The 11,663-nt window shown below is 37.1% G+C and overlaps 1 protein-coding gene across 5 annotated transcripts; it reads right to left on the bottom strand.

Annotated features, from left to right (window-relative positions):
• Positions 1–453: 453 nt before the first annotated feature.
• LOC149194131 (ATPase 11, plasma membrane-type-like) lies at positions 454–8,898 on the bottom strand. Of its 5 annotated transcripts, none has more exons than XM_089405040.1 (5): positions 8,472–8,877; positions 8,119–8,218; positions 1,713–1,845; positions 1,597–1,629; positions 454–1,177 (listed from the first exon to the last, which is right to left on the bottom strand). In XM_089405040.1, exons 2-5 carry the CDS (start codon positions 8,175–8,177, stop codon positions 584–586), a joined length of 819 nt encoding a protein of 272 aa, XP_089261166.1. In that variant the 5' UTR covers positions 8,178–8,218; positions 8,472–8,877; the 3' UTR covers positions 454–583. The 5 variants fall into 5 exon arrangements, with proteins under 5 accessions (XP_089261166.1, XP_089261167.1, XP_089261168.1 ...); XM_089405041.1 differs by lacking the exons at positions 8,119–8,218; positions 8,472–8,877 and adding exons at positions 2,369–2,450; positions 2,584–2,984; XM_089405042.1 differs by having other exon boundaries at positions 454–916; positions 8,119–8,888.
• Positions 8,899–11,663: the final 2,765 nt, after the last annotated feature.

Raw genomic sequence — 11,663 nt, 5'->3', positions numbered from 1 at the left:
GCCAAGGCATTTATACGAGAGTACTTCCACCGAAAAAGCTAAAAATGCACATGTAAATTTATACCATTGAAGATGTCCATTCTTCATTGTGAGTGATATGGATAGCATTTGAGTGACTTGGATGTTATTTGGATGATGGAGGGTAGAATTTTAAAATATTTTAAAGAGCTAATTCAATTATTTGATCCTATTTTATCGATAAACAAGAACGAATTTAATTGTTTGATTACATTTCATCGATAAACCAGAGCGAATTCAATTGTTTGACAACATTTCATTTCAATTCGTGTTATTGAAAAAGATACCACATTGCAACCACAACCATGTGTTGTTGATTCAGGTTGTATCAGTACATCCAAGGCCGTGAGCCAACTGATACTAAATGCATACCAATGTACAAATGGAATTGAATTGAAAAATATCGCAGAGCCAAGAGTTTTATAAAAAAGAAGAGATTGATGCATCTCCATATTTTTTTTGACATTTCCATTTCAATAACAAATGTAATGTCTTACAAAGTAGAAAACGAGGAAAACGGGCTCTAATTTATTCATGCACCTAGGAACCCACCCAAGAGAAAATTTCAATGGTGGAACCACAACAACTGCTTGCCATGGAGGAATAGAGCAGTACGTTCAATGTTATCACATGCATATCTAATAATGTTGATACATAATATACAAGTTACAGTGAAGCTTGATATCACAGTTGAGATTTGACATAAATATATCAAAGCCATCAATAAATTTTTGTAATTTTTAAACACATCTCTTGTTGCCACTTTCTTGTGGTCCTGGGTGGCTTCACTGCTGTTGCAGCTATTTGACTTTCTGAGATCTTCAGAGCCTGCAGGTGAGATGTTGCTGTTGGTATCAGTATCGTTAATGCTGTCACATGAACCTGCTGCATTGCCTCTCTGCAACACATAATTTGTATTAATGCTCAGGTTGTTGCAAAAATTCAACCCTTCAAATGCAGGGAATACCGGACCATCAGGAGACTGACAGGGGGAGGAGTCTGAATTGTTGTGCTTGTTGTTAGAATCAAACTGCATCAACCCACCAAACAGTGATGGGCAGGCAGAGTCAAGCTGCAACAATTCCTCAGGGTTGACTGCAGTCATATTGAATGTATCCATATCAGCAGGCTCAAGCCCAAATTGATCCATCTGGTCCAACTGAAACATTTTTGAATCCATGAACAGACACTCTCCAAACCAATTACAGAAACTGTAATTCAAAACCCAATGCCCATACACAGTGAGAGGATCAGATCCTATCAAAAAATGGGGGTAGAAAAGGCCTATCACAAAATGGGGGTAGAAAGGCCTATCAGAACTGGATTGATTGCTCAGTGAAGAAGATCTGGAAGGACATTAATCATGGGACAGAGGAAAGGGCACAATGACTGGTGCGGGCAGCAGATCAGATCTGGAGATGAAGGACTTGACTTGGAAGTTGGAGGAGTAATCAGTGGAATCAGAAGATGATGAGATGATAAACATATGGGAAAAGACATGCAGAGATGTACAGGTGTGCCATTGACAGCATAGAATTGCACGTGCTGTGAATTAACTAGAGATATCTTAGTACTTACCACAATACGAATAGTGATTGACACAGCATATATCTGTGGGCATACAGACCAGTTATTAGTTCTCGTGTGAGAGGTAAACATGTGCGTAAGCAAACCAAAAATACCATGCTACATACCGTGTAATTCTTCATTCTCTGAAAGATTGCCCGACTTGTTAAAACAGCACTAATAATAACACTCAGCCCTGGCTCAGTAACCACAATATCAGACGCACTTCTAGCTGCATCAGTTGCATCTGCCACTGATTTTCTGCATTGTCAATACTTTTTTTCAGTTAGAATTGAATATATTTTATAAAGCTAAGACATGCTATTAACGATTAAAAGCACGAATTCCAGAAAGATAAACCCAAACATAATGATGCAAATTCTTTAACGAAGCATTTTTCTGAAAGGTAACAGCAAATAACAGAGATCCCATGACACACTCAAACAACTGAAATTTCTAGATGCAGAGTACAACCTTCCAGCCCCTCTTATCTAAACCTAACAGAAAATGCTACAAAACCAAAATGCTAGATAGGAAAAAGGGAACAGCCAAATACATTTACAGACTTATTGCTACTCTTTGGATTTAACAGCTAAGTGGATTTTGTGTGAGCAAGGGTGATCTGCTACAGATTTTGCTACTTGCAAGGCACACTAAGAATAAAGCCTTTTGTGTAGAATTCTCTGCATCTAACTACACCTCTAATCTGCTGTTATAGTAATTGTGCACTGTATTTCAGCAAAAGGAAATTGGAATAACCTTCTATGTAAAGTTTAAACCATACTTATTGTTATCGTTCGACCTGAGCATATTCCCAGTCATAATTACGACTCATTGTGCCATCAATAGAACTGCAGATACATTAACTGCAACAACCAAAAAAATCCACACCATAAATTTAACAAAGGAGATCTCAACTGGAGAAAATCCTCTTGGAGCAGACAAAATTCCAGAAATATATTAGAATGATACAGAAGAAGTTCTGCCCAGAGATGTTACTTTGTACTTCCTGTCGATCTCAGAAAATACAGTCTTTGGCTGTCTGTGTGGCTGCTACTCTGTCTCCATCTTCCTCCAATCCCTTCCTGTGCTTTAAAGATGGTGGCCATTAGGGCTAGGTGGTCAGGTGTCAACATGCCTTTTTAATATTTTCTTTTCCATTTTCTGACCCTTTTGTATTAGAGATCAGATAGTAGGTACCTTGTCAAAGAACCCCATTTCTTTTTTCGTTAAGGATCCAGAGCCATGAGTAATACATTTTGAGTTGTGTCAATTTTTAAATGATCTCACTATTCTTTTTTCCCTTGATCAAAATCGTCATTTCCAGTCAAGTAGGAAAGAAATCACACTCAGAATGTACTACTGCACTTACAAGGCAAAAAGGTATTGGGGCATTTAGATCTGCATATCTCCCTTATAAACTTCAGAATTAGGAAAAGCTAAACTCTTGAAAGCTCCAGAAAGGGTGTCTTTTCAGACTCTCTACAGTTCAGAACCAATAAAGGACTATTTCCATAAAGTGGATATATGTCAAAAAAAGTGATTCAAAAACTGTTCAGGTTCCTGTATGCTATATTTACCAAAAACAAAACATACTAAGTATATGACTTACAAATACTTATTTCAAAAACTGTTCAGGTTCCTGTATGCTATATTTACCAAAAACAAAACATACTAAGTATATGACTTACAAATAATTTTTGTAAGTATTTCATGTTTTATTGGGTATTACATTCAAGCTTAAAATTAAGCCCATATGAAAAAATTTCCCGCTAAGTGCTAATTACTTTACATGTGGCAAAAATTTCCCGGTTAGCATATGTGCTTTACATGTGGCAAACATTGTCCACATCTCCACATTGCATAGGGACACAATTATAATGGATCCACATCATTATACCTAGTCCACATCATAATAGTATCAGGTTATATAAGTATCAAGATAGAATCCCAATAGAAAACATCCATATCCTTGGTACCTAATCTCCTGATCATCCAATAGTGTGAAGCTTGATCCCCTAATACTTTGAGATCTAATCTCTCAACATCTCACTATTCAGTACTTTTCCATCCACATCACCTCTAACCATTGGTTGCCACCTAGCCTCCTTCTCTTGGGCACCTTAATCCACATCATGTATACATGCCATGTCAGCACCATGTAACCATGCTACATCATCGTAGAGATGACTTTGTGCCACATCATCATGCCATGACATTATTTCATTAGCATGCCAATTTAAAAATACATGTGATGTAACCTACCTACAGACTCTCTATAGTTCAGAACCAATAAAGGACTATTTCCATAAAGTGGATTGTCTGGAGAATGTTGTAGTACAGAGAAAGGTACAAATTGCACAAGCCGAAAATGAACTTAAAGAAGAAGAAGCACATACTGAAGTTCCAGAAATAGGAGAAATTCTATTGATGAACAGGGTATTGTTGAAGCCAAACAAGGAAGTGTGTGAACCAATTCAAAGAAAGAACTTGTTTAGAATAGCGTGGGAGTCAGAAGGTAAGTGTTGTAAATTAATCATTGATAATGGCAGCACTGATAATTTAGTTTCTGCAGAAATGGTGAACAAATTTGGAGCTGGGAGGAATGCCACATCCTACTCCGTACAAGGTTTCGTCACCAAGTGTTGGTAAATGAACAATGTCAGGTTGAGTTCTATATTGGAAGTTACAAAGATCAAGTGCTGTGTGACATAATGCCTATCGATGTTTGCCATGTTCTATTAGGCAGACCTTGGCAATATGACAGGAAAAACATTTATGATGGGAGACAGAACACTTAGACCCTTGAAAAGAATGATCAGAAGCATGAGTTACCCTTAAAGGATGAAGAAGCCAAGGAGTAATCTAATGTACTGTTAATGAGTGGTAAGCAAGTGATGCTTAGAGATAAAGAATTTGTGAAGCTGGGACAAGAAGATGATACAGAGATAGTAGTTATAGATCCAAAGGTAAATGATTCACTTTCAGAAAATCAGAATTTATTAATTGATTATGAGAATAAAATAGCTAATAAAATGTTTAGTGAATGGATGCCAATAGAAAGTGAAGACCAGCCGAGAGTTTCTATAGCAGAATCTGTCATGAAGGAAGAAATTCTGATAGATGAACAGCAAAATTATGTCAAGGGGGATATTGTCTTGAAAGGCAATGAGAGAGACTTGAATGGGAAGCTCAAGAATACTGCCGAAGGTTGTGAAGGGACATAATATTGTGAACAGTATGTAAGCAAAGGAAAACAGAAACAAATGATTCATGTAAAGGATTCCTGGTTGCAAGCAGTCTTAACAATTTTCTGTATGATCTTTATCTTTGTGACAGAGAAAGGACTCTATCAGGTTAAGGAAGAAATTGGTTCTTTTTGATAAATTTGTTTTATGTGCAGGAAATATGGAGCCTTATGATAATTTCATTCTAATTCTTGTTGAAAGAAGGCAATTTTTGAAAAATCCTGCCAGAAGAATTCAGGAATCCAAGTCCCATTTGACAGGAAACTAAAGCCTCAGTCAAATTCTTCAGGCATCCAAGTTCCATATGACAAGAAACGAAAGCCTAAGTCAACTAATCCACACAATATTACAAAAGAAATCAATAGAGAAGAATGTAAATACCCAATGACTTACAAATACTTTTTGTAAGTATTTCATCTTTTATTGGGTATTACATTCAAGCTTAAAATTAAGCCCATATGAAAAAATTTCCCGCTAAGTGCTATGTTAGCATATGTACTTTACATGTGGCAAACATTGTCCACATCTCCACATTGCATAGGGACACAATTATAATGGATCCACATCATTATACCTAGTCCACATCATAATAGTATCAGGTTATATAAGTATCAAGATAGAATCCCAATAGAAAACATCCATATCCTTGGTACCTAATCTCCTGATCATCCAATAGTGCGAAGCTTGATCCCCTAATACTTTGAGATCTAATCTCTCAACATCCCACTATTCAGTACTTTTCCATCCACATCACCTCTAACCATTGGTTGCCACCTAGCCTCCTTCTCTTGGGCACCTTAATCCACATCATGTATACATGCCATGTCAGCACCATGTAACCATGCTACATCATCGTAGAGATGACTTTGTGCCACATCATCATGCCATGACATTATTTCATTAGCATGCCAATTTAAAAATACATGTGATGTAACCTGCCTACAGACTCTCTACAGTTCAGAACCAATAAAGGACTATTTCCATAAAGTGGATATATGTCAAAAAAAGTGATTCAAAAACTGTTCAGGTTCCTGTATGCTATATTTACCAAAAACAAAACAAACTTAAAGTCTATGACTTACAAACATTTTCCAACAGAAAGAAAAAGAAAACCAGCAGATGTCAAAGGCTTTGGTTCGAAAATTCAGTGTCCTAATATTGAGCTTGAAGTTCGAATCCTCGGTCGAGAGGCCATGGTCAGAGTTCAGTGTCCTAAGCAGAACCATCCCGTTGCAAGAATGATGGTTGCATTTAAAGAGCTTGAACTTGAAGTTCATCATGCCAGTGTATCCACAGTGAAAGAGTTGATGATTCAAACGGTTATTCTGAATATGACAGGTATTGTATATACGCAAGAACAGCTAAATGCTGCATTATTAAGGAAAGTAGCAGATCCTGGCCTTAGATAGCATGCCATGACCAATCTTGACTGGTATTTATCTAGAAAGCTGAAGTTCCCTTAGAAGCTTTAGGAACTTCAAGATCAGATTACTTTACTTGCCCAGAAGGAATTGTGCACTGTAAAATAATCCAACTTAATTTACTTTGTAAATTTTTTGACAAGTAAGGAAGAACTTTTATAGCAGTTACTTGTAAGCATGGCTGCCCTGTTTCATAAAAATGAAATTTGATGGAACCACAAAAACCAATTAGTGAAAATGGTTCAATCTCAAAGGACTGCAAAGAAAAGGCTAAAAACAACATATAGTATTGTCAAATGGAGATCTAGGGTGTAAGCTTGATTGAAACCCTTCTTGTAAAGTTTTGGGGTCGTGGGGAATGTTGGCCATGTTCCCGAAAAGAGATTCTGCTTAAGATGTTCTAGCCAACGACCATTGCTGTAGATTAAAGCTTTGCAAGGCCCTCAAGGGATATATAATTAGATAAAGAAACCCTTGTTCAAATGGCGTTTTTGTGTCTGGCAACTGCTGTTTGCTATTTTTCTTGTAAGCAAGAAAAATGCAATCGATCGAATGCCTCTGTGATTTCCGAGTATCAAGCTACTGCACAGGATTGCTGTTTTTTGTTCGGACATCTAGCGTTTTTGGATCATAGATGTATGTGGTAACTTCAAAATCGTAGACGAGAATTGTGCAAATAACACATTTATTTTTCCATCAACTACAACTGTATCAGTCTACTTATCAGATTTTTACTTTTATCCTCAGATGATGCACCTTCAGGTTTTTTGGTAAAACACATAATGCACATATAAATTTATGTTACCTTAAACCTAACACGTTTAGCATTTAAATAATGAATATATCTAACTTATAAATCATTGCTGTCATAGGCAACACGTGGTTCTTATGGTCTGTAGTATATTACAAGTTCCATTCTACAAAAAATACTGCATGGATCTTGGTGCCACACACATACGCCTAGTGACTTGAAACCAGAGAACTCTTAAGAAATGAAATATAGTGACTTGAAACCAGAGAACTCTTAAGAAATGAAATACAGTACAGTTGATGAATCTTTCCTCTTTACAAAATAAAAATATATATGTATGGCATGGACTACTATTTTAGGAAAAAACTGTAATTTATTAATAACCCTTGTAAATTTGGCAAGCATGGTAAACCTGGGCTCTATCTTCCATAAATGTATTTTAGAAAACCTTGGCCAATTGGTGAACTTAATTTGTTAACAAAGGTAGAAAGATAACCGATTGGCAAAGAATGGCACACATTGTTAAAACTTACACCCAGAAAATAAAACTTACCCTGATGGATTAGCATAAATCTGAATCAAGAGAGATAGGTACAGACTTCAACTTATTTTTTGTCTGTACATATTTGCATCTATGAAACTTCAAAGCAAAATGATTTTTGTGAGCTTATGGGAAATTGGCTTATTCAGCAAGGGAAGAGATGGGATTCGCCATTCAATTATTTTATTCCGTGTCACTGAAGCGAAACGTACATTCGCAGACGATTTATACTAGTGCATCCTTCTGATTTTTTGAAATTAAAGAAATTGGGAATCATACATAACCAGTTTTAATGTTATGTATCATAAGTTTTAATGCGCTTGCTAAATAGTATTCCTTTCAAATATTGTTCATTTACATAATATTCTCTGATATGCAGATTTATTTGCTAAATCCTTCTCTGCAAGCATGCTACTGATGTATATTTCGTCATGAACAGAATCAAGGAAGTGTAGCGTAAATCATAGAGTCAAAAGGCGCGACAATTTATTACATGCAGGCCAACAATTCCCTGATACATCCTTCAAATCTTACAATAATCCAGACCTTCATGCAGTAGAAAAGGAGTTATACCTTGGTTCCTTGTGTGAAGTTCGTACTGCATCAAAACCATGGCAGTTTTGGATGATCATGTTAATGAATGGGAACTTTGATACAGAAGCAGCTTTATGTCCTGCAAACGGTAAAAAGAGAGGTCCTTTTAGAAAACCTAAAAAATTCCCCTGTTTCGGCAAAGGCTGCATGAACCAGCCTCTTGTGTATCATAATCCATCAAAGCTTCGATCAACAGGCAAATTGAAAGGAAAATTCTGTGGATCATATGATTTCGATGCTGATTTCAAATCAGGGAGACAAAAAAATGTCTCTTATTATTCGGTGGTATGGGAGAAGAATCCTAAAACAGGGAGTTGGGTATTTCACCATACATAAAGAAATATCCATGGTTGATGCTGTATCTGCGTGCTGATGCTACTCGTGGCTACTCTGGAGGATATCATTATGAAACTCGGGGGATGATGAAGAAGCTTCCTGAGTCACCAAATTTTAAGGTGCGGTTGGAGAAACTGCAGCAGCAATGGCTGCCGCATCCATCGTTATCTGAACATCCGACTTCTCTTATTCTCAAAGTCTTTTCAAACTGCAACTCAGGGAAATTAAAACATGGGCGACTAATAACCATCTAATGACCGCCATTGCCATGAGCGAGAACCGCGTTTCAGTTTCCCGAACCGTTTGCTTCATGAACCGTTTTTTGATCAACGATCAACTTTTGTTCAATCGTCTAACACCATAAATCTACGGTGAATAATAGGACAGGGCGACGGCTGGGGCAATTCGTTTCAAAGGGAACGCCTTACGGCGTAATAACTATTTAAAAGTTTGTGTTTTTATTTACCTCATTAAGTCTAAATATGTCACTATTTAAAGGTTTGTGTTTTTATTTACCTCATTAAGTCTAAATATGTCACAATTTTGGTTGCAAAGTAATTGAAAATCTGGTAAAATAAGTAATTGAAAATTTGGTAGAATTTTTTTAAATACGGTACAAATTTTTGAAAATTCTGGTTATAGTGGTAAAGTTTTAAGAATTTGGATGTCTAATGGTGTTGAATCTTGCTGTCACAAAAGTGAGTATGATTATTTTAATTTTTGTATTTTTATTTACTTCTGAGTATTAATGGCTAGTTTAAATAGACCCCAATTTTACCTAAAAACAATAAAAAATTTGGCAAAAAAATTTGAAAATCATGCAGAAATTGTTGAATCCATCCGGCTTAAGAACTTAGGTGGCTGATAGTCCTAAATCTGTTTCTGCCCATTAAAAAAATGATTTGAACACTGCAAAGATAGAATTTCTTGAAATAAATTTAGCCAGATTCTGACTAGAAATGGGCGAGCTGGACAAAGTTTTGTGACCTCCATCGACAATGCCTTGTATTTATTTGAGTGTTTTTTCTAGATAATTTTATTATATTGAGATTATGATGCTCAGACATTAACCATCAAATGTGATTTATTATCTTTAAGACATGTTAAGATGAATTGATTGTATGCAACGTAAAAAGAAATCTCCATGTAGAAAAAAACTCAAATAACAAAAATCTGGATATCTCCGTTCCGTTTCTGTAGGCTTTCGTTTTCATTTTTCCAACACAGTCATGGCATCTCTATGTGTGTTGTCAACCGCTACTAACCATGTTTAATAAACTTACATTTCTGCCGCTTTCTCCTCCCACTCATCTACGTCTTTTAGCGTTTCCCAGTCATTCACGGCATCTCTCGTGCCGCCTCCACGACCACCATCCAAGACGACCCTGAGTCAATACCACTCCCCACCCCTCTATCTCGAATAGATTAAAACATATTTTAATATAGATTAAAACATATTTTAATATAAATTAAAAAAAGTATAATTCTGAAAGATAGAAATTTCATTAAAGAAATATAACTAATTCAATACAAAAGAAATGTAAGTAAATAAAATTAAAAGACCGACCGCTTTTACACAAGGGGTTGATAATAGCCGTAGTCTTTAACGCGACTTTTTGAAAGCTTTTCCGGCGATTTTTTCCGGTGAAAATCCGGCAGTAATTTATTGAAATCCAAGTTTGATAACTAGTTTCTGCACAATGAAAGCGTCCCAGGGGTTTTTCAGGGTGCTGAATCCGAATATGCAGTTAAAAAACCATTTTAACTGCAACAAATCATGATTTCATCTCAATTTCTTCCGCCGGATTCCGTCACCGAATCTCAAAAAGTCGCATTATAGACAACTCCTTGATAATATAGTTTACAATATGGAGTCTAATGTAATTTAATTTGTTTTTTTAATTGTTTGTTTTTTCAAAGTTCGATTGCAGTCCCTTTCAGATTACACTTGTCTACGTCTTTTAGTGTTTCATTCACGGCATATCTAGTGCCGCCTCCAAGACCACCGCCCATGACGACCGCCAGTCAATACGTCCACCTCTATATCTCCCGCTCCATACGCCCATTTTTGTCTTCACTGTTGTGAACGCTGTAGCTGCTCGCCCTTTATACACGTGCATAGGGCAGAGCACAACAACTCAGTGAGCTTTGAAGGACATTTGAATTTCTGAGAGAGAGAAATGGATCATAAAGCTGTTGTTTTTCCCCTGCTCCTGTGCTTCATCATCAAGGTGGCCACTCTATCTGTGGGTGCGGCCACTACTAGTTATACGCTCTCGAAGCTGAATTCCTCATCTGGTCAGAGAGCTCATGTGTATGGCCACCACATTGACGGATTAAGTCATCATCGGACTCATTCTTCTTCTGCTGAACGTGCTATGCTGCAGGATGGTCACACATTCCGATCTTCCACGAGAAAAGAGAAAAGAGACGTAGAAGCTCTTCTCTCCTTTAAAAAGCATATCAAGTGGGATCCATCTGGAAAGCTGTCCAACTGGAGAGCTGACAACTCAAAGGAGGTATGCTCCTGGTACGGTATTACCTGCAGGCCACAAACGCCGTAATACTGTCCGTTTCTTTGGATGATGTTTATGTGGGTCGATTGGGACGTACTATTTCGCCGTACCTTGGCAACCTCTCCTTGTTGCACACGTTGAATTTTTCTGGTAATTTTATGTTGGGAGGGGGAATTCCACCGGAATTCGGGCAGCTTAAAGCGCTGGCCACACTTGACCTCAGGTATAATGAGTTTGAGAGATCTGTTACGAAATCATTGTCTAATTGCATGCCTCTCAAATGGATCGACCTTTCATATAATTCGTTGACAGGGTCTCGATCTGAACTGGAATTGGAATCTAGGTAGAGGTAGAGGTATTCAAACTTCTCTCAGCAATTGCACCTCTCTCCGAAAATTTGCCATCGGAGGGAACCAAGTCGGTGGTCCAATCCCTTCCATTTTGAGTTTGATGAAGAATCTGTCTTATCTTGACCTCTCTTGCAACAATTTTGTTGGTCCAATCCCTTCCTTTTTGGGTTCGATGATAACCCTATCCTATCTTGACCTTTCACGTAATAATTTCAGTGGTCTGATCCCGTCCTTTTTATGTTTGATGACAAAGTTATCCAGCCTTAACCTTTTTAATAGTTCCCTAATTGGTCACATCCCTCCCAGCTTGGGTAATATTACT

The sequence above is a fragment of the Pinus tabuliformis genome, chromosome 2_2, assembly GCF_031772625.1.
Source record: "Pinus tabuliformis cultivar Carrire ecotype Pingquan chromosome 2_2, CPIR1, whole genome shotgun sequence".
NCBI lineage: Eukaryota > Viridiplantae > Streptophyta > Pinopsida > Pinales > Pinaceae > Pinus > Pinus tabuliformis.
This window is presented reverse-complemented; position numbering and strand designations above follow the sequence as displayed.

What these genes read in the sequence shown, in the direction of transcription:
- LOC149194131 (XM_089405039.1), bottom strand. Translation starts at nt 8,288, where the DNA reads ATGCAGCCTTTGCCGAAACAGGGGAATTTTTTAGGTTTTCTAAAAGGA. An exon ending in ACTTCACACAAGGAACCAAG is followed by an intron (nt 1,846 to 8,118) that starts GTATAACTCCTT and finishes TTGACAATGCAG; the next exon opens with AAAATCAGTGGCAGATGCAA. An exon ending in CAATCACTATTCGTATTGTG is followed by an intron (nt 1,178 to 1,596) that starts GTAAGTACTAAG and finishes AAAATGTTTCAG; the next exon opens with TTGGACCAGATGGATCAATT.